General features: G+C 43.0%; 8 protein-coding genes across 8 annotated transcripts; 4 read left to right on the top strand and 4 right to left on the bottom strand.

The window, feature by feature from the left end:
• Window positions 1–307: 307 nt before the first annotated feature.
• On the top strand, window positions 308–4,374 carry SS1G_01758 (hypothetical protein; the record flags this gene model as incomplete). Its single annotated transcript, XM_001597514.1, has 2 exons — window positions 308–395; window positions 635–4,374. The coding sequence occupies 2 exons, from the start codon at window positions 308–310 to the stop codon at window positions 4,372–4,374; spliced, it is 3,828 nt and encodes a 1,275-aa protein (XP_001597564.1).
• Window positions 4,375–5,261: 887 nt separating this feature from the next.
• SS1G_01757 (hypothetical protein) lies at window positions 5,262–6,800 on the top strand (the record flags this gene model as incomplete). The annotated part of the gene is made up of 1 exon (XM_001597513.1): window positions 5,262–6,800. One exon carries the CDS (start codon window positions 5,262–5,264, stop codon window positions 6,798–6,800), a length of 1,539 nt encoding a protein of 512 aa, XP_001597563.1.
• A 451-nt stretch (window positions 6,801–7,251) lies between these two features.
• On the top strand, window positions 7,252–7,422 carry SS1G_01756 (predicted protein; the record flags this gene model as incomplete). Its single annotated transcript, XM_001597512.1, has 1 exon — window positions 7,252–7,422. One exon carries the CDS (start codon window positions 7,252–7,254, stop codon window positions 7,420–7,422), a length of 171 nt encoding a protein of 56 aa, XP_001597562.1.
• A 743-nt stretch (window positions 7,423–8,165) lies between these two features.
• On the bottom strand, window positions 8,166–8,674 carry SS1G_01755 (predicted protein; the record flags this gene model as incomplete). The annotated part of the gene is made up of 2 exons (XM_001597511.1): window positions 8,166–8,366; window positions 8,531–8,674. The coding sequence occupies 2 exons, from the start codon at window positions 8,672–8,674 to the stop codon at window positions 8,166–8,168; spliced, it is 345 nt and encodes a 114-aa protein (XP_001597561.1).
• Window positions 8,675–9,199: 525 nt separating this feature from the next.
• SS1G_01754 (hypothetical protein) lies at window positions 9,200–11,465 on the bottom strand (the record flags this gene model as incomplete). The annotated part of the gene is made up of 6 exons (XM_001597510.1): window positions 9,200–9,434; window positions 9,488–9,601; window positions 10,001–10,138; window positions 10,542–10,575; window positions 11,091–11,270; window positions 11,318–11,465. The coding sequence occupies 6 exons, from the start codon at window positions 11,463–11,465 to the stop codon at window positions 9,200–9,202; spliced, it is 849 nt and encodes a 282-aa protein (XP_001597560.1).
• A 2,890-nt stretch (window positions 11,466–14,355) lies between these two features.
• Window positions 14,356–14,655, bottom strand: SS1G_01753 (hypothetical protein; the record flags this gene model as incomplete). The annotated part of the gene is made up of 1 exon (XM_001597509.1): window positions 14,356–14,655. The coding sequence occupies one exon, from the start codon at window positions 14,653–14,655 to the stop codon at window positions 14,356–14,358; it is 300 nt and encodes a 99-aa protein (XP_001597559.1).
• A 530-nt stretch (window positions 14,656–15,185) lies between these two features.
• SS1G_01752 (hypothetical protein) lies at window positions 15,186–15,287 on the bottom strand (the record flags this gene model as incomplete). Its single annotated transcript, XM_001597508.1, has 1 exon — window positions 15,186–15,287. One exon carries the CDS (start codon window positions 15,285–15,287, stop codon window positions 15,186–15,188), a length of 102 nt encoding a protein of 33 aa, XP_001597558.1.
• Window positions 15,288–16,379: 1,092 nt separating this feature from the next.
• SS1G_01751 (hypothetical protein) lies at window positions 16,380–20,277 on the top strand (the record flags this gene model as incomplete). The annotated part of the gene is made up of 2 exons (XM_001597507.1): window positions 16,380–16,484; window positions 16,594–20,277. The coding sequence occupies 2 exons, from the start codon at window positions 16,380–16,382 to the stop codon at window positions 20,275–20,277; spliced, it is 3,789 nt and encodes a 1,262-aa protein (XP_001597557.1).
• Window positions 20,278–22,814: the final 2,537 nt, after the last annotated feature.

The raw sequence follows: 22,814 nt of genomic DNA, 5'->3' as shown, positions 1-22,814 counted from the left end.
TAATGAGTATTACTCAACATGGATAATAAGTTCCAAGACCAGGAGCAGAACCACTCAAAAAGAACCTGAAGATTTTAGGAGGCCAACATCAGCACATCCCCTCCTAGTACAAAACCCAAAGATCACTCAATGCAATCGTTGCTTTCAATGGCACAACGCAAGAACATGCCTCAAATCACAAATCTGCCGCCTATGCGGGTTCGGGAAAGCATACAGAGAGCAATCATACTACCAGTTGTGGTACTGAACACGTATGCCCACCCAAATGCCTTCACTGCAACGGCCCCCACCCCGTAGATGACCCCAAATGCCCCCTTCGCCCACAAGGGAGAGAAAGGAAATCAAAATCAGAACGCCAGACAATCCGGAAGATATACCTCGAAAACAGAAACTCTGTTTGTGTAAAGGCTGGATGCTCAAAGCCATCATCCGATGCACAAATGGCCGACTCCCCTACCCCTCCCTCCCCCTCGGACCAACTTAGGCCAAGAACCCCCACCCGCCTATTCGGCTCCACTCACTCCACAACCCTCTTCAGCACCCGCTCCGCTAATCGATTTGCAACAATCGCCAACCCAACCCCTATCCCGTTTAATGAACTATAAACCGCTTACGATAACCCAAACCAATGTAGGTAAAGGAGGGATCTCATACGATCTCGTCCTCAATCTAGCAAATATGGATCAAATTGATATCATCACGATCCAGGAGCCATATATATACAAAGATACCTCAAGAAAAATCACCAAAACTCACCCCTCCTACGAAATCTTCACTCCATTAGACGATTGGAAGGAAAACCCTCGTGTCCTTACCTATATCAGAAAAGAAATAGGAATTCAGATCAACCAGATCAGACCGATAATCTCCAGAGATCTAATATTTATACAATTAATATCTACAAATAATACAATATTTACCATTATAAATATTTACAACGCTCCAACACAATGCACAGATGGCAATCAAGCCATCAAGGCACTCTTTGAACTCCAAAACTTCCCAAACAACGCCATCCTACTAGGCGACTTCAACCTCCACCACCCCAACTGGAATCCCCTCCATCCATCCCCTTCAACGCTAGCCGAACCCTTTGTAGAATGGTCAAACTCCCGGCATCTACACCTCATCTCCCCAATCGGAACTCCTACTCACTCAAAGGGAAACGTCTTGGACCTCACCTTCCTCTTAGGGCCCTATACAGCGTATACCGCCCTCGCTGAACAACTAGAGTGCACCTCAGATCACAGCACCCTAAAAACCTACCTTCACTGGAATTACCGAAGCCAAAAGCCTGCAAAGAAACTCAAGCTAAATACATTGAATGAAACGCTCTTTAAAGACCTACTAGAAACTAATCTCACCAACATTGCAGCTATCCCCAGGACACCCTCTCTAAGAGACCTAGATCAAGCCGCATCATCCCTTACACAAGCCCTTACAAAAGCCTATACAGGATCTGCAAGAAGATCCATAAACAAGCCCCTTCAACAACCTTGGTGGAACAAGGACTGTATAAAGGCTGTGTATAAACATAGAATCACCAATACACCTACATCCAAACGCTCTCTTCGGAAAACAGTCCGAAAAGCAAAACACACCTTCTATATTACGAAAGTGGATAAAGTAGAAGATATAAACGATGTATATCGAATGACCAAATGGCATCAATCCACAGGAATATACCGTACCCCCCCTTTAGCAGATCTATCAAAACAAACCATTGCAAATACTATCGAAGAGAAAAGGGAAACCTTCGCCAACAACCTACTGACAAACCTAGCCGAGATTGACGACATCCCGTTCGATACCCCTACAACCCCAAGCAGATCTATCACCTTCCCTGATATAGCTATACAAGATATAGAGCTGGCCATTCTAAAAGCAGGGAACACAGCACCTGGCGCAGACGAAATCCCAACAAAAATCCTACAAGTCGCATGGCTACAGATAAAAGAAGTAACCCTATCCCTTTTCAAAGGCTGTCTACACCTAGGACACCACCCAAAATGCTTCCGATTAGCTACCATCGTAATCATCCCTAAACCCAACAAGCCAGATTATACCAACCCAAGATCATACCGACCAATTGCCTTGCTCTCGGTCCTAGGCAAAGGCCTCGAAAGACTCATTGCGAAGAAGGTATCATGGCTTGCTCTAAACTACCAAGTCCTAGCGAACCAGCAGCTCGGAGCCCTACCCTTGCGATCCTCAGTGGACCTCACCACTTGCGTTACACACGACATTGAGGCATCCTTAAAACAAGGGTTAAAGACCACCCTGCTCACAATGGATGTAAAAGGTGCTTTTGACGCAGTGCTACCAGGAAGACTAGTGAATCGCCTTCGGGAACAAGGATGGCCAAACAACCTGGTTAGATGGGTTCAGTCCTTCGCCACTAATCGATCCATCAAGATCCGACTAGACGGCGAGACTGGCCCGGAAACAAAGCTAGAATGCGGTCTTCCTCAAGGTTCACCGATCTCCCCGATCCTGTTCATGCTCTACATCGCGCTTCTCTTCTGGATGGGCAAACCACAGAGCAGATTCGGATATGCAGACGATATCGCGATACTAGCGACATCAAACTCACTACAGACAAACTGCGATTCTCTAAAAATGGATATACAAGAAACTCTCGAATGGGGAAAAACCGAAGGTATCACTTTTGACCCCAAGAAATCTGAGCTTATACACTTCTATAAAGGACACCGAACACTAACGGATACCCCTGCAATACACACCGGATCTATGAATATAGAGGTCAAACCTGGCCCGCTCAAATGGCTCGGAGTCCACTTCGATAGGAAACTATGCTTCAAACCACATGTCCAGATCCTCGCAGCCAAAGCCCTCAAGGGAGCCAACGCACTGAGATCCCTCAGCAATACACACCGAGGGATACCCCCATATCTCACCAGGAAAGTGGCTGAAGCCTGCATACTCAAAAAGTGCTATTTCGCCTCGGAAACGTGGTGGCCAAGCCGAACCAGAACAAAGAAGAATGCCCTAAACAACCCGATCTCGATCTCAAATGTAGTGGACAGCCATTTAAGCTTACTCAACAAAGTGGTAATCATCTATACAAGGGCAATCCTCCCAGTATACAAAACCACAAACACAGCAGTACTCTACGAAGAAGCCAAACTCAGACCATCCGAGATCGAGCTAAACCTGATTTCACAATTATATGCGGCACGAACCACCAGACTAGACCTTTACCATCCTCTCAGGATCAGAGCAGAGAACATAACCAAAGCCAGAGAATATAACCGCACCCCAGATACAAGATTCACAAGGCTCATCACAGCATTACCGGAGACTGAACACATAAACCCCTTGGCCTTCCCACCCTGGGAAATCAGAGAGTCGAGGGCAGAGGCCGAGGCCCGCATCAATGGTCCGATGGGCAGAACGAAGGCACAAGCAGCCGAAGACTTCAAAGCCTTCCACGCCAAGATCCCAAGAAGCGATATACAAATCTTTTCGGATGGCTCAAAAAGTGAAAGCAAGGATGGCGCAACTGGGGGCGGATTCGTAATCTCACAATTCGATATTCAGATAGCACACCATTCTTTCTCATTAGGCACAAATGCAGAAGTGTTCGATGCAGAAGCCACAGCCGCAGTAGCAGGGGCAGCAAAAGCCCTCACTCTAGCATCAACCAAACTGGCCACAGATCTCTGGATCTTCTTAGACAACCACGAGGCTGCTCTCCGATTAGGATCCCACTTCAATGGTTCCTCACAGAGAGTCTTTGAAGACTTTCTGAAGCTCACACAAGCTTGGGCTGTTAGACCAAGGCTCCCACACACCTCCCCCGGGAAAATCCGCGTCCGATGGGTCCCAGGGCACCTGGATATCCCTGGCAACGAAATAGCTGACAAAGCCGCTAAGGAAGGAACAAAACTTCCTTTTCCCCTCAACCCGATCTGTATGCTAGCATCCCTAAAAAGAATGATCAGAACAAGGGCCAACAAAGCAGACGAACAATTATGGAATACAGTCAGCCCACAATACTACAAAGATCTCCAATTCAACCACACTTCTAATACAGACACCCTCTCTCTGAAGAGAGCTACACTCCACTATATTCTCGCTATCAGATTACAGTATGGCGACTTCGCAGTATACCATGAACGCTTCAATCACACTATAGCCCACGTCCATTGCTCGTGTGGTAAAAGGAAAACTCCATTACACTTTTTCTTTTGCAAAAAAGGAAAAGCCTTCAAAGCGCTCACAAAGAGCCCCCCCTCCGAAGCTATCCCCTGGCTTCTAAGCAATCCCACCGGTATAGCCAAACTAGCCGAATGGCTAGAATACACCAAATTCTACACAAAAATCTGCCCGTGGCACACAGGTGCAAGATAAAAAAAAAAAAAAAAAAGAACTTTCTTTCTTTCATTGGATTCAAACGGAGTTAATAGGTCTCTAAGGGTGCTTTTCCTCCCTCTTCTTTCCTCTCTTTCATCTTTCCCTTTTCTTTCATTAAAAAAAAAAAAAAAAACAAGTATGCATACGAACAATCTAAACAAGTACGAGGAGACAGGGAGAGAGATCAAGAGGTAGTGATCTAGTGGACGAGGATGACCACAATTACAACCCCAAAAGGCCTACCGGCCCAAACCCCCCCTGCGAAGGCAATCATGTAAACCCTGCCCTAGCCCCCTTTAAATTGTATAAAAATACTCCCCCTAGCTAGCTAGTAAACCACTCAGAGGCTTCTCCTCTGAGCGTCATTTGTCCAAAACTGGAATAGATGGCTAAGGTTATCACGCGCCAAGGCGCGTGGGCCTACGGCCTATGACGATAAACACAATCAATCAATCAATCAATCTCTACTCTTGTTTTCCTTCTTCTTTTCTCCTTAGCTTAGTATTTTCTAATACAAGATACTTTACCCAGTATTTTTGAGTGTGACATTATACACCATACAAAAAAAATGAGATTCTAAGATACCAAGAATGTCTGGTATAGCGAGGCTCTAGAAAATTGTTGTTCGGTATAAACAAAATACCGGAATGTCCGATATATCTACAGACAAAAAAAATGAGATTTTACCAAAATGTCCGGTATAGCGAGTTGGCTTCCAAGTTTACTGGGTACTTTCCCCCGCGTAAAATTATCTTTAAGTTTGATATCTTGTCTCACTCTGCTTTCATGGAACCTGTAATCATCCTTAAATAGGATCCTATCTTCTTGCTCTTTAATATCTATTCACTTTCCACCTCTCATCAGTTTCATAGAGACAGATTAAAATGTTCCATTTAATTGTCTCCCTCCCGATATGGGTACTCATCTCCATCCCAGCCTCCATATACTTGCTAAGTATCATCTTCCTCGCAATAATCGACCCTCTCCGCCATATTCCAGGTCCTTTTCTCGCACGCTTTACCCGAGCCTGGTACTTTTGGGAGATATACAAAGGTTCTTTCTACCGTACAAACCAACAGCTACACTCTCGCTATGGTCCTATCGTTCGCATCGCACCCCATGAATACTCAATCGACGATGTTCAAGCTGCTAGAGTCATCTACTCTACGGCTGGAGGCAGCTTCCCAAAAGCCCCATGGTATCGGGCATGGATGCCACTAGATTCAGGACCGGAAACGTTGTTCACGGAGCGTAATCCGCATCGCCATTCTGCACAACGACGCAAGGTAGCTAATCACTATAGTATGAGTTCACTGGTTGGATATGAAATATATGTGGATAATTGTACCGAGTTACTCTCAAGACGTTTTGGCGAGTTGGCAAATTCAGGAAATATCGTAGATTTGCACCATTGGTTACAATGCTATGCATTTGATGTTATTGGAGAAATTACATTTGGGAAACGCTTTGGCCTTTTAGATATGGGAGAGGACAAAGATGGTGTGTTTAAGGCTCTTGATTCTGGAACATCGTATTCTACATTTGCTGGTATTTGGAGCTGGGTCCACGGATTTCTTCTTCCTATAATGCCTAAAACTGGGGGTCTTGCATATCTTGTTGATTTTACCGAGAGTAGTATCTCAGAAAAGATCAAACTGTTGAGGGATCCGAGAAGCGGAGAAAATGAGAGAGAGGGTACACCAGATATCATGACGAAGATATTGATGGCGTCTGAAAAGGATCCGGAGAAGATTACCAGAGCCGATTTGTTCAATACATGTTTTGCGAATATTGGTGCTGGGAGTGATACAACGGCTATTACTCTTTCGAGTGTGCTATATCATCTGTTTAAGCATCCGGAGACGTATCACAGGCTGAGAGAGGAAATTGAAACGGCGGCCAAAGAGGGAAGGGTTTCGGACCCAGTTACTTTCAAAGAAGCCCATGGACTACCATATCTACAAGCTGTCATTAAAGAAGGACTACGAGTCCACCCTGCTGTAGGTCTGGGGCTACAACGTGTTGTGCCAGCCGGAGGTACTACCATCGCAAATCAATTCATACCAGGTGGTTCGACAGTTGGCATCAATGCATACGTCGCCCATCTAAATACGTCAGTATGGGGCTTAGATGCAGATACATGGAGACCAGAAAGATGGCTCGAAATTGAAGAACAAGGTCGAGGTGGAGAAGTCGAAAAGTATTTCTTTTCATTTGGCATGGGATCAAGAACGTGTATTGGGAAGAATATTAGTTTGTTGGAGATTAACAAGTTGATACCGCAGCTGATGAGAAGATTTGATTTTGAGCTGGATACGGATGTTGAGGAAAATGGGGGCTTGATTTCAAAAAGTAGATTTTTTGTCAAGCAACAGAATTTTAGAGGGAGGGTGTTAAATAGGAGGGGTAGTAAGATTGGATAGGTATTAAACTTTTTCATTGGCTTCGCGAAGGTCTGGTAGTATTAGTGTTTTCGTTATTATAGTAGTGTTATTGAGTTTTTTAAATTTATATAAAATGAAAATCAATATTTCAATCATTAATATCTCAATCAATAAAATCATGAAAAATCGGAAATTTTCCGGATTCACTATTATATAAAGAACAAATTCATAATTAAATTTTTAAAAGATTATAATAATGAATAAAAAGATTATAAATATTGACTTTTATTATTTTTGATAGAAAAAAGTGGTCCAAAAGATGTCACACTCAAGAATACTGGGTAAAGTATCTTGTATTAGAAAATACTAAGCTAAGGAGAAAAGAAGAAGGAAAACAAGAGTAGAGAGTTTTCCTATGATTAAATACAAACGGGGCATGCCACGTGACCCGGAGGTGTGAGGCGTCACAAAAGAGGGGTGGTCCGAAAGTATGGTACTAGACTCATGTGCGCGGAGAGGTGGTTGCGAGAGAGGGGAAGTAGCGGGTGCGGAGGGTTGTGAGGAGGTTTTCGTAGGCGTGGTCGAAGCGGAGGGTCAGGATGAGGGATTGGGTCATTCTTTTGGGGGTTGTATCGTGAGGGCGGTAGGAGAGGGGGGGTGACTTGGAGGTTATTGTTTATCTTTATTTACGTTAGGTGTGTAGAAGTGGGGATGCATGGCTCTGGTGGATTATGAGGTCATTGACTTCAAGGGAAAGCTATATTAGTTGCCGGTAGTAGCGCGGAGTTACATAATGGTTTTTAATTATTTAACAACGTTGCAAATTCTTCAAAAAGTCGAATTCATCATCAGATCTTCAGGAAAATTGTTGTTGAAGCGACAAAAATGCTTCCAGTTTTTCCGAGTTTAGAAAGTTGGTCTTAAATGTCCAATATCATTCATTAATTCTGAATTCAGCTTCTCGTCCACCTACTTGTCTCCGATATTGATAATCCATGACCCTCGCCATAATGCTCTCCGACATCACATAATCGCTCAACTTCATAAAAGGAATCAATTTCTCTTTTGGTTTGAAAATAAGTTACGAATTCGGTCTTCGTCACAAACTTGAAACGAAATTGTTTCCCAGGGTTCATGGCGTGACATTTTCAGATGCATATCATGTTCAAATTCCTGAGAGCTCAGAAGCCTCATTATTTCCAAAGCTATCACTCTGGTCACGAGAGTGCTTGATACGCAATGGTTAAACCACTACTTTGCATTCAAAATCAACGGACCTTAAATCAAAGCATCAACATCACTCCATTCACAACCCCGAAAATAACCTAAGTCTTACCATGACAACCAAATTCCACTATCATCCTCGACAACGGGCGCTGTCTCCGGCAGGGAAAAACGACTTGCCTAAAAATATGTCACGGAGATGGCGCTGCTTGGCGAATATATAGTTATGTATTGCGTTCCGTATCTTTGTTGTGTTCGTACGAAGGAAGCAAGGGTTGTGGAGATATAGTTGGCGATTTCTTCAGGGCCGTAGAGGATCCCGATGGCTGCTGAGTAGTTTGCTCGTGCGTTTGGGGCGAAGACTCGAGATAAGGCCGCCCACTGAGTACTGGGATATTAGTAATTCGTACGATGATAACTACCATAACAATGGCAAGCACGAGCGAAAAATGGAGATATTTGATTTCAGTGAAGTCACGACATTCATGGTAAAAAATACAAGTGTATGCTCTAGAGTGGAATTTCGAGAAAAGCAGCTTGCTCACGTTACAACCATCAATTGCAAAAGTGTAAAGTGCTAATAAAGTGTTACGAATATTTTCTGCCGCGATTGGATCTGTGAGCGGAGATACGGGGAAAGGTTCCGCCAGCTGGAAAGTGTAGCTGGACCGGGTGAGATATCGGGACATGCTGAGTAGTTTGAGCTTGTGATGGCACTAGGAATTAGCCCAAAGACTACAGCTAGAAGCTTGTGGAATTGCATTTTAGGCTGATGGTGGTAGTGGAAGAGAGTGATGAGGAAGGAGGCGAGTATTTGGGAGACGATTCTAATCCTCCTTTCAGCTCGGATAAAATTGCACCACGCCAATACTATCATTGCGGCTGATTACGAATATTCAAAGCACCTGATATGGTCGTGAGGCAGATAAATTCGCTACTCGCATTGAGCAGTGCCAATCAGTTATTGCTCGCTCAAAATGCTGACATCTCTTTTTTATCACTCTTGGTTCATTGGCTTCATGCTTTTCGCTTTCAACATTGTGCATGCCATAATTTTTCCCGACCATGTAAATTCGATGTTTCTGCAAATTTAAGTCAAATCGTAATCTTACAATATGGAATAAATCTCACGGCGCGTGGAACGATGATTGATTGATTTTGAGTGGTCAGATATATCCTTAAATGCAACGTTCATAAGAGTCGCTCATTCATCCCTATCGAAAGTTTCCGTCCGTTCTTTCCTCTCTCTTTCCATAAGTATTTCTCTGTCTTTCGGATTTTGGAATTGCCATTGAAACTTTCAACGGCGCATCTCTGTAAAATGTCCCATCGATAGCTTTCATAGCTGCTTGAGCTTCCTCACGAGTGGTGAAATCAACAAAGCAAAAGTTTCGCCGTCGATCATCCAGGTTTTTATCACGAGGGCTCACCCTCTTGCTTACTCCATCGCTACAAGCGCTTTAGACCATATTAATTTTATTTACTCGAGGGGCAAAACTTACATTGCGAAAATCTTTAAAGATGGATCGTATCTCCAATTCGTTCTCCGATTGATCAAGCATCCTAGGCAACCCACCAACATGTAATTGTCTATCTTCTTCTTGAGCTTTTGAAAGCTGGAAATGTCTCATGGCATCATTAGGTCCGCTTTGTCCCGAAAGTCTATCGTGTTGGGTATCTCTAGCTCCTGATTCTCCTCAATTTCCCCAGCGATTATAACTAGGATTACTATTCTCATCCCGCGGCCCTTGACCTGGGCCACCATGACGAACATTACCCTTGGGTCGGCAAGGACGACACTTAACTGGTCGACCAAACATCGAAAGCCCCTCTAGCCTTTCCATAGCATCGTCCGCGATTTCTTTTCCGAAAACTCGACAAAACAATATCCCGGACAACGCCCTGTAAAAGGATCGATAGAAACATGAACATTTGTAACAGAAGTAATATTATTCTTAGCAAGAAACGCATTAACATCATCCGGAGTAGTGGTATAAAGCAAATTTCCAAGATACACACGACGACCTTCTGCAATAGTCTGCAGTGTTTCAGACGACTCCTCAAGCTGACGTTCTGGTCTGTGCACTCTCAAATCATCAGCGCGAGTTCTATCTGCAAGAGATACGATCGGTTGTCTTTGAGGACGATCTTCTCTAGGTGCTCGATTGGATCAATTTGTCTGTTTTGGCTGGGAGGAAGAATCTACTGGTGCGCGAACTCTCCAGTTAGATGAATCGGCCATGATTGTAAAATTTTGATGAGGTGAGGAAAAGTAGTGTAACGTGAGGTGTTGTGACCTTAACACAGAGCACGATGTTAATTAAATTGGTTCTTTAAATTGTTGAGGCTATTCGGATGGGTTCCGCTAAAATTGTCTAGTACCCTAGCGTTTTTTTCGTTGCAATTCACTAGCTTTATCCAAGATCGCTTGGTTTGATATTTCCCCGCTACGCTAGCAATGCCGTATTCTTTGATTACTAATCACTATTTTGAAGGGACACTCCAAAGCTAATCTTTTCAAAAGAGTTTAGCAAAGGTCCATTTAATTTTCACTACCCGAAACCTCCAACTACAGGTAAGATCTTAAACTCTCATAATTCGCAGAATTAATTTCGTCCACAAGGTTTCCATCAACATCAATCTTCAGGAGCTCTTTGCCCCATATCTATTGGTCGGCCATGTCACAATATTAAGGACTAAACTAAAGTTATCATTGATAGAAAAGAATATAAATTAAATTTATCGGAAACTATATCATAATTCCGCATACTCTGAAGGAATGTAAAATGTTGAGCACTTAAAATCCCTTCTTCCTCCAGCCCTTAATATTCCCTAGCCTTCTCTCGATTTGCACCTTCGTCTGATTCCTTCCTTATTTCCACCCAGTCGAATACCAATACGGGCTCCGTCACCGTATTACCAGCCTAAGTACTTATAATCTAAGATACTTAAACCCCAGTGAAAGGTCTACACTTATTCGCTGCACAAAATCCATCACAGCAGGAACCGATGAATTGACCAGTGACAGAAGAAAAGCAATCACCTAAAAATAAAATCATGAGCGGCTTTTCTCAACACACCTAGAGAAAAGGAAGGAAAACTCACCATAATTTGGAATGCATTTCTGATCGGTAAATGGACAATTGAAGGCTGCGACAGGGCTTGGGGGTCCTACACTAATGATGCCTCCATTATTGACGGTCGCAGCGGGACTAACGAAGTAAAACGTGCACTGGTTGACGTTGTAGTTGGCGGAGCGGATTAGGGAGACGGAGAGGTCATTTTCTGGTGGTGGTTAGTTTTACGTATGGTTCGTGTAGGGGGAGACGAACCGGTAAGTTGGGTACCTCCATGATAGGTTACGTTGTAACTAGCTGGTCCACCGATGAATGTAATCTCCACTTTGGGGGGATCGGTGGGAGCAGCAGCAACACCACTGATGGCTGCTAGACCAAGATTCAAGAGTGTTGAGAATTGCATTTTGCTTGAGTTGCTGTGGAGAATAATGGATTGAAGTGTTGATGTTGTGATGATGATGCTGAACTAAAGCTTCAAACATCAGGTTGACATACGACTTATATCCCATTCATCTAACTTCTAGCCTGTGATGTTATCCCGTACATCGTATACAATTCACAAAGTGCTACTCAAAGTGCTACTAAAAGTGATACTAGTGCCATCAATAAGCAAACATCATAAGCTTAATGGGCATCGACGGACGTGTGCTAGAACTCGTACCGTCAATCATCAGATCAGGTATCCGAGCGCTTGCATCCGCCATCTTCGAGTAACCTGTTTAGAATTCAGTGTAACTATCAGCAAATACGAAGGAAATACGAATAGAAGAAATTCAAACTCAACTCTCCACCACATACTAGCATAACTGCCAAGCACGTGTTCAAGCAGAGCTGAACACATCACGAGAAAATTGTAAATAGTCTGACAACACTCACGCGCTATTGCGTGACTATACATGAGGTGGAGAAATAGAGTCTTCAGATGATGCGGGTGGATTACTGAGTTGGACGATTTTTGCTGGAAGATGCCGTCATGGTCTTACTTCCATCTCACTGCCAAGACGGATCAGCGTTAGGGCTGAGCGTTGCTGTACAACTTTACGTTAATACTTCGCGATTGACAGGAAAATACGAGAATTGAGTTAATTATGGCTTGAATAATAAGAGAATGAATACGAAGTTTGGTAGTGAGGTGGGAAGTGAAGATCGTATATTTGTCATGTGGATGTGGCTTGACGTGAGTGGACGTTTGCTTGATTGACTTTATCCAACATTATGTCAGCAACAGAATGCAAGCAATAACGTGGTTTATCAGTATGTGCATGTTACGAGGTTTGCCGTCTAGATCACGTGGAAGTGCTCTAGGCTCTCGAGATGGTTTATAACTAGGCGTCAAGCAGGGACTTAAAGTAATGATAATAATGCAATTCGTAACTAATAGTAGAGTATACTAAATGATTGATCTTGAGCACGACACCGCTAAACGATTGAAAACCCGTCGTCGGTTTATATAGCCCTTTCATGACAGATGGTCCCGATGAGTTCCCCTCGTTTCCCCTTCGATCAGAGAGACAGAGAGGATCGAAGAGACCATGTGATTTACATAATGTGGTCACATGATGCGAGATCGGAAAGCCGTCGTAACAGTTGAGCAATATGATTTTTTCATTAAAATAGATTGAGAGAGAGTTTTAATTGGATTATAAGGTATTTGAGATTGTTATATATTAGAATCGGTTGATATTGATTTATTTGATAGAGCTCTTATTCGAATATCTAGTTTTGAAAATACAATTTCTGGATTAAATAGGATTAATCTAACTTTGTGTTACGACGGCTTCGGATCTCGTATCATGTGACCAATTATGTAATCACATGGTCCCTTCGATCCCCTCGGTCTCTTGATCGAAGGAGATCAATCATTTAATATATCCTACTATTAGTTACGAATTGTATATCATTATTGTCATTACTTAAATCCCTGCTTGACACCTAGTTATAAACCATCTCGAGAGCCTAGAGCACTTCCACGTGATCTAGACGGCAAACCTCGTAACAGTGAATTCGTTACTAGATCAAGTAGAATGTAGGTAAACTAATTGATAACTAAGTTGAGCACGAAGCTCCTAAACTATGAAACTACTCTGACTATATAATGAACGATAAAGGGAGACCCTAGGAGCTTTCTGGCTCCTCAGGGCTCCTGGAGCTCTAGGAGCTTTGAGGGCTCCTAGGGCTCCTTATCACGTGATTTCTGATGGTGCAAGCGCATACGATCTTCAGGTGACCAAGATCACATACTAATTCGATGAAATCTGATCGTGTTTGCACAAGGCCTAAGCTCTCCTAATTAATCAGTTTGCTACCATCGTAACACCATCAATCCTAATGGTGAATCGTGACAATTATAACCTTCTCTATCAATACAAATAATCGCTATAGCCCATTTCCGATTGTTTGATTATATAGCTTTGCTTTTTCTATATCGACCAACTTTAGTAACTATTATATATGATAATATTTGTCCTATTATAAAACCTGTCTTATCGAAGTTATAGAAATCGTAGTCCAAAATACTATATTTGATCTGTATATTCGATATCAATCGAAATCATCTTTCAATAAACTTTGAATCTTTGCAAAGAACTTTTTGAAATTTATAAACGCGATTAAAATATATCTTTAATTCTGTATATTATTTCACAAAGCGATGAGCCTAAAGCTTTCTAATCTTCTTTATACTCTGTATTTCGAGTATATAATTCGCCATATCTTCCATATCATTTATTCGAGGACTAAATCCTTTCTTGTCCATATCGAGTATATATTAAATAAGTACTTCCTTTTCCAAATCAGTCAAATTATGGCTTTTTGATCGAAATTCTGTACAAGAGGTTAAATCATTCATTCTGCGGATAAGTGTTGTATACGATATATTATATAGCTTTGCAGCCTTCCAAATGCTTAATTTTTTTATCTTTTCGAATAGCTTTGATAGCTAAGAGTATTTGAGCTTCTTTATTATTCGATTGCATTATAGATTGTTGATAAATCGCGTATTGAAGTGGAAAGATAATAATTGAGGTAAAAGTGGTGCACATGCTGATATAGTGCACATACTGATAAACCACGTTATGATTGAAATATCGAGACATTTAAATAGAGGAGAATTTGTTTTGTCCACCAAACAAATTTGAGCTGTGTTTTTGCGGCTTCATCCAAAAATTCAAATCATCAAGCGTGTATTATCCTGTATTATTGATGTTAACATGATAAAGTGCCTAAGAGGCACTTGTCCGCTTTGCTTCCTAGAACTAAGCTAGTGCGTGGCAGAAGATACCATAAGTTCTGTTTCAGTTCCCCTCTACACTTATAACCGTCCGAGCATGTTCGAACTTGAGAAGACCATTCTTATAACTGGTGAGCAACTTTGCTGTCTTTAGTACATTCTTAATCTGTCTTCCATTTATGTTCGCATCCGCCAATTTGTCAAATTCAGCATCAGTGATTTGATGGTGGTTCTCTTGATCCTCCGTTCTTGATAAAAAGTTTTTCCAGGCCTTCTCTAGCATTCTTCTCCAAATCCTTTTAATCCATGCTTGAATGCGTGATTGAAAAGCAGGGTCGATGTTCTTAACACGATTGGTGGTCATAAATATTATAATCCCTTCATATTATCCAAGCGTTCGTTGAGAGATCGAAACAATCTTGTTACGCTCAAATTGGTTTGAAGTTCGTGACTCAAGAAGAACATTGGACTCGTCCAGTAGCAAGACTGCAATTCAGCTAGTAACTATCCCAAGTATTAAGCCAAGAGCAGATTCGATGATGGCTTCAAGCTTTGCTTGAAGGGTTTCGTGTAGAAGGGTCAAATGAAATTTCTTTTCATAATTTTCATCCTGTATGGCGTGGACAAGTTCTGTCCAGCGAGAGCAAAAGCATGACATGACTCTTGAAGAACAAGCCTTCTTAAACATGGAGTGATGCAGGGATATCCCTTCAAGATCTTGTTCAAAGCTTTCTTGAGCAACGGACTTTGAAAGATGATACTTTCTATTTCGAGTGTCTTGCGAGAATCGAAACTATTTCTGTTATGTACGAGAATTACATAGCGCGCAGTCATCTCATTCTCAGAAGCCACTCCAAAATCATCTGGATTCTTGTCCGTCCAAGTATATTGACCTCAAGCATCATCCATCCGATAGAAGCTCTGGATGCAACACTCCGTACCAGCCTTGACGGTAGTGGAGCTAGTTACGGTCGCCATGTTTGTGTTTTCTGACATGTTGGGGTGATATTAGCGACTTCTGTAGACCATATGTCTGGGTTGATGGTTGATTTGGCAGAAGGCAAAGATGGTAAGAACTTGACCTGTCGATGCGGTGTCGTGAGCAGACATGCGGAAACGTCGGACTATTATCAACACTCAAGCCATCAAGTGAAGATAATGGCATTAAGTCATATTCGTTGTGGCTTCTATAAACTACGCCCGAGGCTTAAGTCAATTGTGTGTGGCCGCACAACGACAATGCTGTTCCTCTCTAGACCAGGTTTAACTCAGGGCGTTGAGTAACATCTCTCGGCTTTCATTCCAACTGGAAGAGATCTGCTACATGAGGGACCCACCATGATGCAATGAGCCTATGTTGAAAAAGGCTCTGAATAGCCAAACATGCTGTGCTTCTTCATGGTTCGAGCCACAAGAGCGTAACCCTGCCGACAAGGCGACACCGTGACGCGCCTTCAATAAACAAAAGTTTTTTGCGTGGAAGCAGCATCTGTCTATTGAAGAAAATGAGTTTAGACAGATGATACTCCCTCAATGATGGCCTCTGGGAAGGGAGTTAGCTCCATATCAAATACAAATACTAGGAACACTTGGGAGGTTTTGGGTCCTAGGGAAGAATTATGTTTACGATATAAAGCAAGGTCACCATATATCTACCTAGCCTCAGCCGGCAAATATGCTTGCCCATCGGTAGAGCTACATACCTACCACAACTCCACAAAATAGAACAGCCATATATAATACTGCCCGTGATTCGGATGGGCCGCTATGGTCCACTCGAATTCTTGCAGGGTTCTCCGCTTGTACTCCGTACGGGTCTCAAACACCACCCTAACCTAACCCCGCATTTTAGTCTTTGTTCTAAGTGTTACTAGCCAAAATGAGCTTGATCCATCACGTGTTAACCTGCCATTTTGGCGTCAGACTTAGTCCCTTCCGTGCTTTATCATTTTGCCATGACAAGACACGATGTGACAATGACATCTTGTTGAACAGCATCTTCTACCCTACTCAAGTCAATTCAAACACTTCATCACCCTCAACCAATAACTACTGGATCCAATTGATCTTTAACATGAAAATATCATCATGTTTAAAAGTAAGAAAAAGGCAGCGAATGCGGCTCTAAATGGTGAAGGTGCACGAGAGTTTGACACGCAGCAGTGTTGGGAATGGCAAGAAGCAATTATTTCGGTAAGCTACACATGATCTGCAAGGCGCCTTCAAACACTTTCACAATCAGCAAATCACAGCATTGGAAATTTTGCATGGGCAGCACTGACATTTTTATTTTCACCAATAGAGCAGTGCGGAGAAACCGGCAACGGCCAAAGATATGACATCTCCGCCCGTCGCGTCAAGCAACTTTAACGTCAACGCGACCAATAATGATCGGGAAGCTGCAGGAGATGACAAGCACCAGAGTCAAGCAGAGGATGCATTTGATGAGATAGAATCTGCGAAAGCGCAAAAATATTCCTTAAGTCGCGAAAAGAACCCATTAATTCCAGATCCTGCATCTCAAGAGCACACGAACGATGGTCACAACAGTACATTTCCCACAACTAGGAAGTACAATGGAAGAAAACTGAGACCATTCTATACCAACGGCAATTTCCAGCACACTCGTGCTAAATTGAGAGCAATGGAAGGGGAGGAATTTACTCAAAAGAGCAATCTGTCTTTGACTCAAGAGAATCCTGATTCCCTTTACGAAGCTTTAGATTTGCAAAAGTCGAGAGAGGATGTTCAAGAAAGGATTCCCGAATTTTCCTCAAGCCCACCAATTCCAACTAAATGGGAAGTTCTATCAGAGCAACATTCAAATGGCGTGTCTGGGGACCCGATTTCAATGAATACAGGATCGACTGCACATACATATGAGGAGAACGACACAGGGCACATAAATTTTGATGGCTTTCAGTCAACATCGGCGCCAGATGAAGGTCATTTCGAGTCTCAAGACCCACCTGTTGCGGCCCCCACGAGAGATCTTGTGCCAGAAGATCCTTTCGAGCCTAAAACTCCAGCTCCGTCAGTCAACCCATTCTCTGATAAAGGTAGTGTCATGAAGCAGCATGAGCTCTTTGGCGCAACGCAACCATCCTCGATCGGGCGATTAGGTGGCAGCCCTACTTCTTCTAGGCCATCACCAGATGCTTTTAATGGCTTTCGTTCCTCGCAGGATGTGGACGCTTCACCACTTGTTCGACGATCGGAAGTTATTGGTGACGCCGCCCAAAATTATGTGCGATCTCTTCTACGGTCAATGTCTACTGAGACTCCTGTTTCAGCAAGTCCTGCTCTGTTTTCTACAAGAGCCCAATCTTTAAATTCCGCCATTCGAAAGCCTCTGTTGGTACGTGAACTTCAGGATACATATATATCCATGAAAGAGTCGCAAGAGAGAAGGAGGAAATTGAATGAACTCGAAGTATATTCTGGCTCGGAATCGGATTCCGACATCGAGGCACTACCTAAGAAATATCAGAAGGTGGCGAGAGAGAAGAAGAGGATGCGCGAGGAGGCACCTTTGATTGAAAGAAGACCAAATTCATCCGGTAGACTGAGTTTGTCAAAAGAAGTCAAGCCGATATCCACTGCATCTAGCATGCACCCGAGATCGACCAAACATGAGCGCGAATCCTCTCAAGTAACATCATCTCAATCGCCACAAGCGTTAGGGTCAACCCCTACCGCCGTGGAGGTCCCTGCGAGTGGTCGACGCCGAAGTATACAAGAGGAGTATGTAGCCCAATGTGAAGGTTTCGACGCACAAGACACTCAGCCAACGCAACAGGATATTATTGCCGACTCTCAGGCTGCTCCAGTGTCAAGCAATATTCCTGCAAGCTCACCAGTGCCTGGATCACAAAGCCGAACACTAGTCCTCAGCGACGTTGAAAAGAATGGCCTAGAACCAATAAGCCCATCTCAAAGGCTACCAAAACAGATGCAGCAACCTTCAAGCCAAGAAAATCTGCACAGCAAAAATATCACCAGCGTGAATGGAATTCTGTGCATGGATTCTAATATACCTGCCCTTTCCGATCAGGAATTAACTACATCGCCAAATGAACCACCTTCCAGTCAGACTTTCAAAGCGCCCGTCCCTCAAATGCAAGACATGATATCCGATGGTATTGTATCCACTGTCCCGGAAACTAGTCAAGCTACAGATCGATTGAAGCCTATGGGCGAGATCGCGGAAATATCGCTTAGTATAGAAAACAATGATGAATTTGATGGATTGCCAGGGTTCAATGTGGATGAAGAATTCAACGAGATTATTGGTGTATCCGATGACCATACCCTGAAATCCCAACCTCAATTTCAAGCACAGATCGTTACCACACCTAGCCCGACTGATGTCGTCCCCACCGGTTCTGCCGCTATATTTTCATCAGGACTTTCATCAGCACCTAGTACACTGGAGCCTCCTACTCCTATTGCAAATAATACTGTCGCACCTGCAGCAAGAAGCGTTTCTGGGTTGAAAGTAATTGATCAGAACCCACCCGAGAAAGAGCAACATACTGAATTGCCTACCTCGGCTCCCGCAGTCCAGACTTCTCTCGGTGTCCTTGAAAAGCATCCGTCACCGTTGGCCTCAACTGAACATGACGATGAGCTTTTTCAAAGAACTCCCACTGAAGAGCCACAACTTCCATCAATGAAAGGAAAACGAGATAGCGTGCCTCAAAGCCCACCACGCAAATCTTCTCGAATATCTAAGAGTCATCCCAAAAAACCAATTCATCCAAATCCAAAACCAAGGATGGCTCGCAATACAAGGCTTTCGAGTGTCTCGTCTACAGCTTCCAATGCTCTGTCATCCACCACTGATATCGGTCCGGCTTCTGCCTCACGGTTAAATTCGACTTCTAGTACGAGTGGCCGTCCAAGAGGCAATGGTGCTACCAAGGCTAAGGACACTGCAGAAGACACTCCTTTTTTGGCTACCAAACGGGGCCGCCCGCGTAGATCTACCGCTCTTAATGAGAGAGAAGTCACCATGTCGGCACCGCCGTCAAAGAGGAAATCGACACTACCGCCACACGAAGATAGCGAAGATCCGTTGGCGCTATCGGCGTCTTCTCTAGGGATGGATGTGCAAAGCAAGAAGTCCACCTCTAGGTTGTTCAATGACATGGCTTTCGCTGTCTCGTATGTCGGCGCAGAAAAGGACAAGCAAGCTGCCAGTCGTTTGATCAAACAGCATGGTGGCCGAATATTGGATGATGGATTCGAAATGTTATTTACTTCTATGATTGTATCATCCAAGTCCCATACTGAAGACAATGAGATCGGAGAGGCAGAGCTTGAGGTTGCTTCTTCGGAGGCAAAAGTTGGATTTGTGGCATTGATTGCCGATGAGCATTCAAGAAGGACCAAGTACATGCAAGCTTTGGCCCTTGGACTCCCTTGTATCTCAGGACGATGGATTTCTGATTGTGTCACCAAAGGCATCATCATCGATTGGTTACCATATCTTCTCTCGGCTGGGAGCTCTTCGTTTCTAGGTGGAGCTGTTAAAAGTCGATATCTACATCCATATCCTGCCTCAGAAGCGAACTTAAATGACACATTTACTAGCAGGCCTAAGCTACTCCAAGGAAAGTCGATCTTAATAGTCACTGGAAAGGGAAAAGTGGGTGAAAAGAGAAAACCTTACATATTCTTGACTAGAGCTCTGGGCCCAACTCACTTGGGCCAAGCACAAGACCTGGCTCAAGCGAAGGAGATGCTTTTAGATGCAGAAAACAAAAATGCCGATTATGATTGGCTTTACGTGGATGGTAAGCAAGATGTGGAAGCTGCTGTATTTGAAAGTCCACCGGCCAGCACTGCAGGAGGCTCCCGAAAGCGGAAACGGACATCTATAAAGGAGGACGATGCTTCGGCGCCGCTGCCGAAGCGCATCCGGGTGATAAATGATGAGATCATCATTCAAAGTCTGATTTTGGGTCAGCTCATCGAAGAGTGAAGTAGCACGAGAATCCTTATATACTGCTTCATTTAAAGTGTTGTTACATTTGACTTATACTATTACGATTTGCAGAATTTACATACAATGGAATTGGTCATGAACATGTAACAAGCACAGGCAACCTGGGTTAATGGTCGGCGCATGAAAAGAAGGGCATTGCATGGGAGAGCTTGCTTGCATTAATGGATGGAATGGGAATACCAATTTACTTTTTAGAGCGTTATGGGAATGGCATGAGGTTGGAATGTAAGATCAATCACAATCTGAATAGCTACCACTTTAGGTGGATGAGTAATGTAGCGGATAATGTGGGTATATGCTAAGCTCTGAGAGTGTTGTTGTGAATTCATGTGCATGGGGCGGTGATTTTGTCTAGTGCATCTAATGCTCTTGGAAGCTTCCTCTATTAGAGGTGTTTAGTTTTTTTTTTGAGCTAGCTATCGATTGACAGCCTTTCCTAATATGATTTTAGTGCAGCTTTTGAATGATCAGAATAGCTTCGCTTATGAAAATGGATTATTTTGATTTTATTTATATTTATACTAAAAATTCCTTAGAGGTGGATGTAAGAAATGAAATTTCTTAGATAACTAGCTCGTTTTTTATGGAAAGGAAGTTAGCTATTTTTAAGAAAGGTAAAGCTTTCTTCAAAAAGAGTAAAGTGAAAATCATCCTAATCATTTCTATAAAGACAGACCCTTTTTCCTGGTGTTAGAGATAGCTAGCTCAAAAAAAAACTAAACACCTCTATTGGAACCCTCTGATGTTGATGCCCTAACTGACACTAAAAATGATTGCTTAAGCATCCCTGTCTAGCGTACCCCATTTAGCAGAGGATAACGGTATCCGACGCGGAATTTATTGGGCTTGTCTAACTAGATTAGAGGATGGTATAAAGTGGTTATCTGTAGGTAGGTAGGTAGGTAGGTATGATCGAATAACTGTTAGACTTTCGACTTTTGGTCACTGAACGACAGATAGACCTTATCGTTGGTATATTTCACTTTATTGTTTTTGACAATGTAGTGCCTGCTAATGTAAATACTTCAATGAGAAATCTTCTTTTAGTGAAATATTGAAGTTTTATGGATAATGAATGAGGAATAAAGTTATGAGGTCATGAACTTATCTCTCGAAAGATGGAAGGTTATGTGGCCGAGAAAGTGAGGTGCGATTAGACAGAAAGTGCGGTACATTCCACCTAAACATGGGCCGCGATTTCCTCTTATAATTTACCAACAGTGGGATTGTGAACCGGTGATATACTCTCCGGCTGCACGGGTCCTCTTTTGACATCTCGGACAATTTTCCCGCTCCTGCCTAGACTAGAATAGGAATATGATTGGACGGATTACAGCACGCTAATTATAAAAAACGACTAAATTGAAAAGAGGGGTAATGCAACTTGTATCTTTTTGATCGAGTTATATATTGTTTTTGTCTCACATCATATCAATTTGAAATATAAGTATCGTCCGATAAGTCCGTATCCAAATCACATTCTTTCTAAATGATTAAAATGATTTCGACATCCAATATTCTCTTGTTGCTGCACGACAGTCTGGACTTTGGTACTGGTACTTCTTTCTACCATTCGGTGCTTTGATTTACTGGTAGGTTCTTGATTGTTTGTTTTCATTGATTACCTAGGTAATGATGATGCTAATTTGAACTTAGAATTGGATGGGAAGGAAGGATCGACACGTACTACAAGTACTGACTACCTTAGCGTCACTTCTTACGAACCATTCCTTCATATACACATCAACATTTACAAACATCATTTTTACACGACTTCACATCATACAACAGCACTTCATACAATGATACCCATCTCGATCTTTCATTGATTCAATTACATTACGAGTGGTTTTTGCGCAGGTGCGAGATGTGCATGGTGAGCTTGGGATCTAAAATCGTTGGCTTCAGAATTCCACGAGAGCTACGTTGAAGATCACGACTTGGCACTACATTACGCTATATTTTCGAGAGCAAAAGGTAAGACTCCACTTCCATACAGTCTTTCTCTTGATCCCTAGCCTTTCATACATACTTGACGTGATATCCCAAATGGTAGTTGCATTGCCATTTCTCCTCCTTGATTCTTTAGGCATGTACGACTCCTATTAGATTATTAGGATCATTAAACCAGCCTACTTTGGTTTGGGGGAGCCGTCCTCAATATCTTCAAGGAGCAGTTGTCTTGTATGACACAGTCGTTCAAAAGAGAAGTGACAGAACGGCTAGTTTAGCTTAGTATGGCGGTCGGACGCTCGGGATGCTACTTTACCCGGGCGGAGCGTTAGGAGCTTGCCGAGTACTGTTACCCCTACTGTTGTACGGCATTCCTGGCAATAGGTCACTTTGGAGAATTCAGCTTGTACGGCATTCCTGGGCTGAATCCTTCTTGACTTCATGTGTGATGCTGGACCACTCGTCAGACATTGGTGTCTTACTCAGTGTTTAACCTCGCTGACAGATATCTTTTCTAGAAAATCAAGACCCACTTCACCCGACGCCGCAGAACCACACGA

This window comes from Sclerotinia sclerotiorum, genomic scaffold, assembly GCF_000146945.2.
Source record: "Sclerotinia sclerotiorum 1980 UF-70 scaffold_2 genomic scaffold, whole genome shotgun sequence".
In the NCBI taxonomy this organism is placed as follows: domain Eukaryota; kingdom Fungi; phylum Ascomycota; class Leotiomycetes; order Helotiales; family Sclerotiniaceae; genus Sclerotinia; species Sclerotinia sclerotiorum.
Note: the sequence above shows the minus strand (reverse complement) of the source record. Positions and strands in the feature narration are given on the sequence as shown.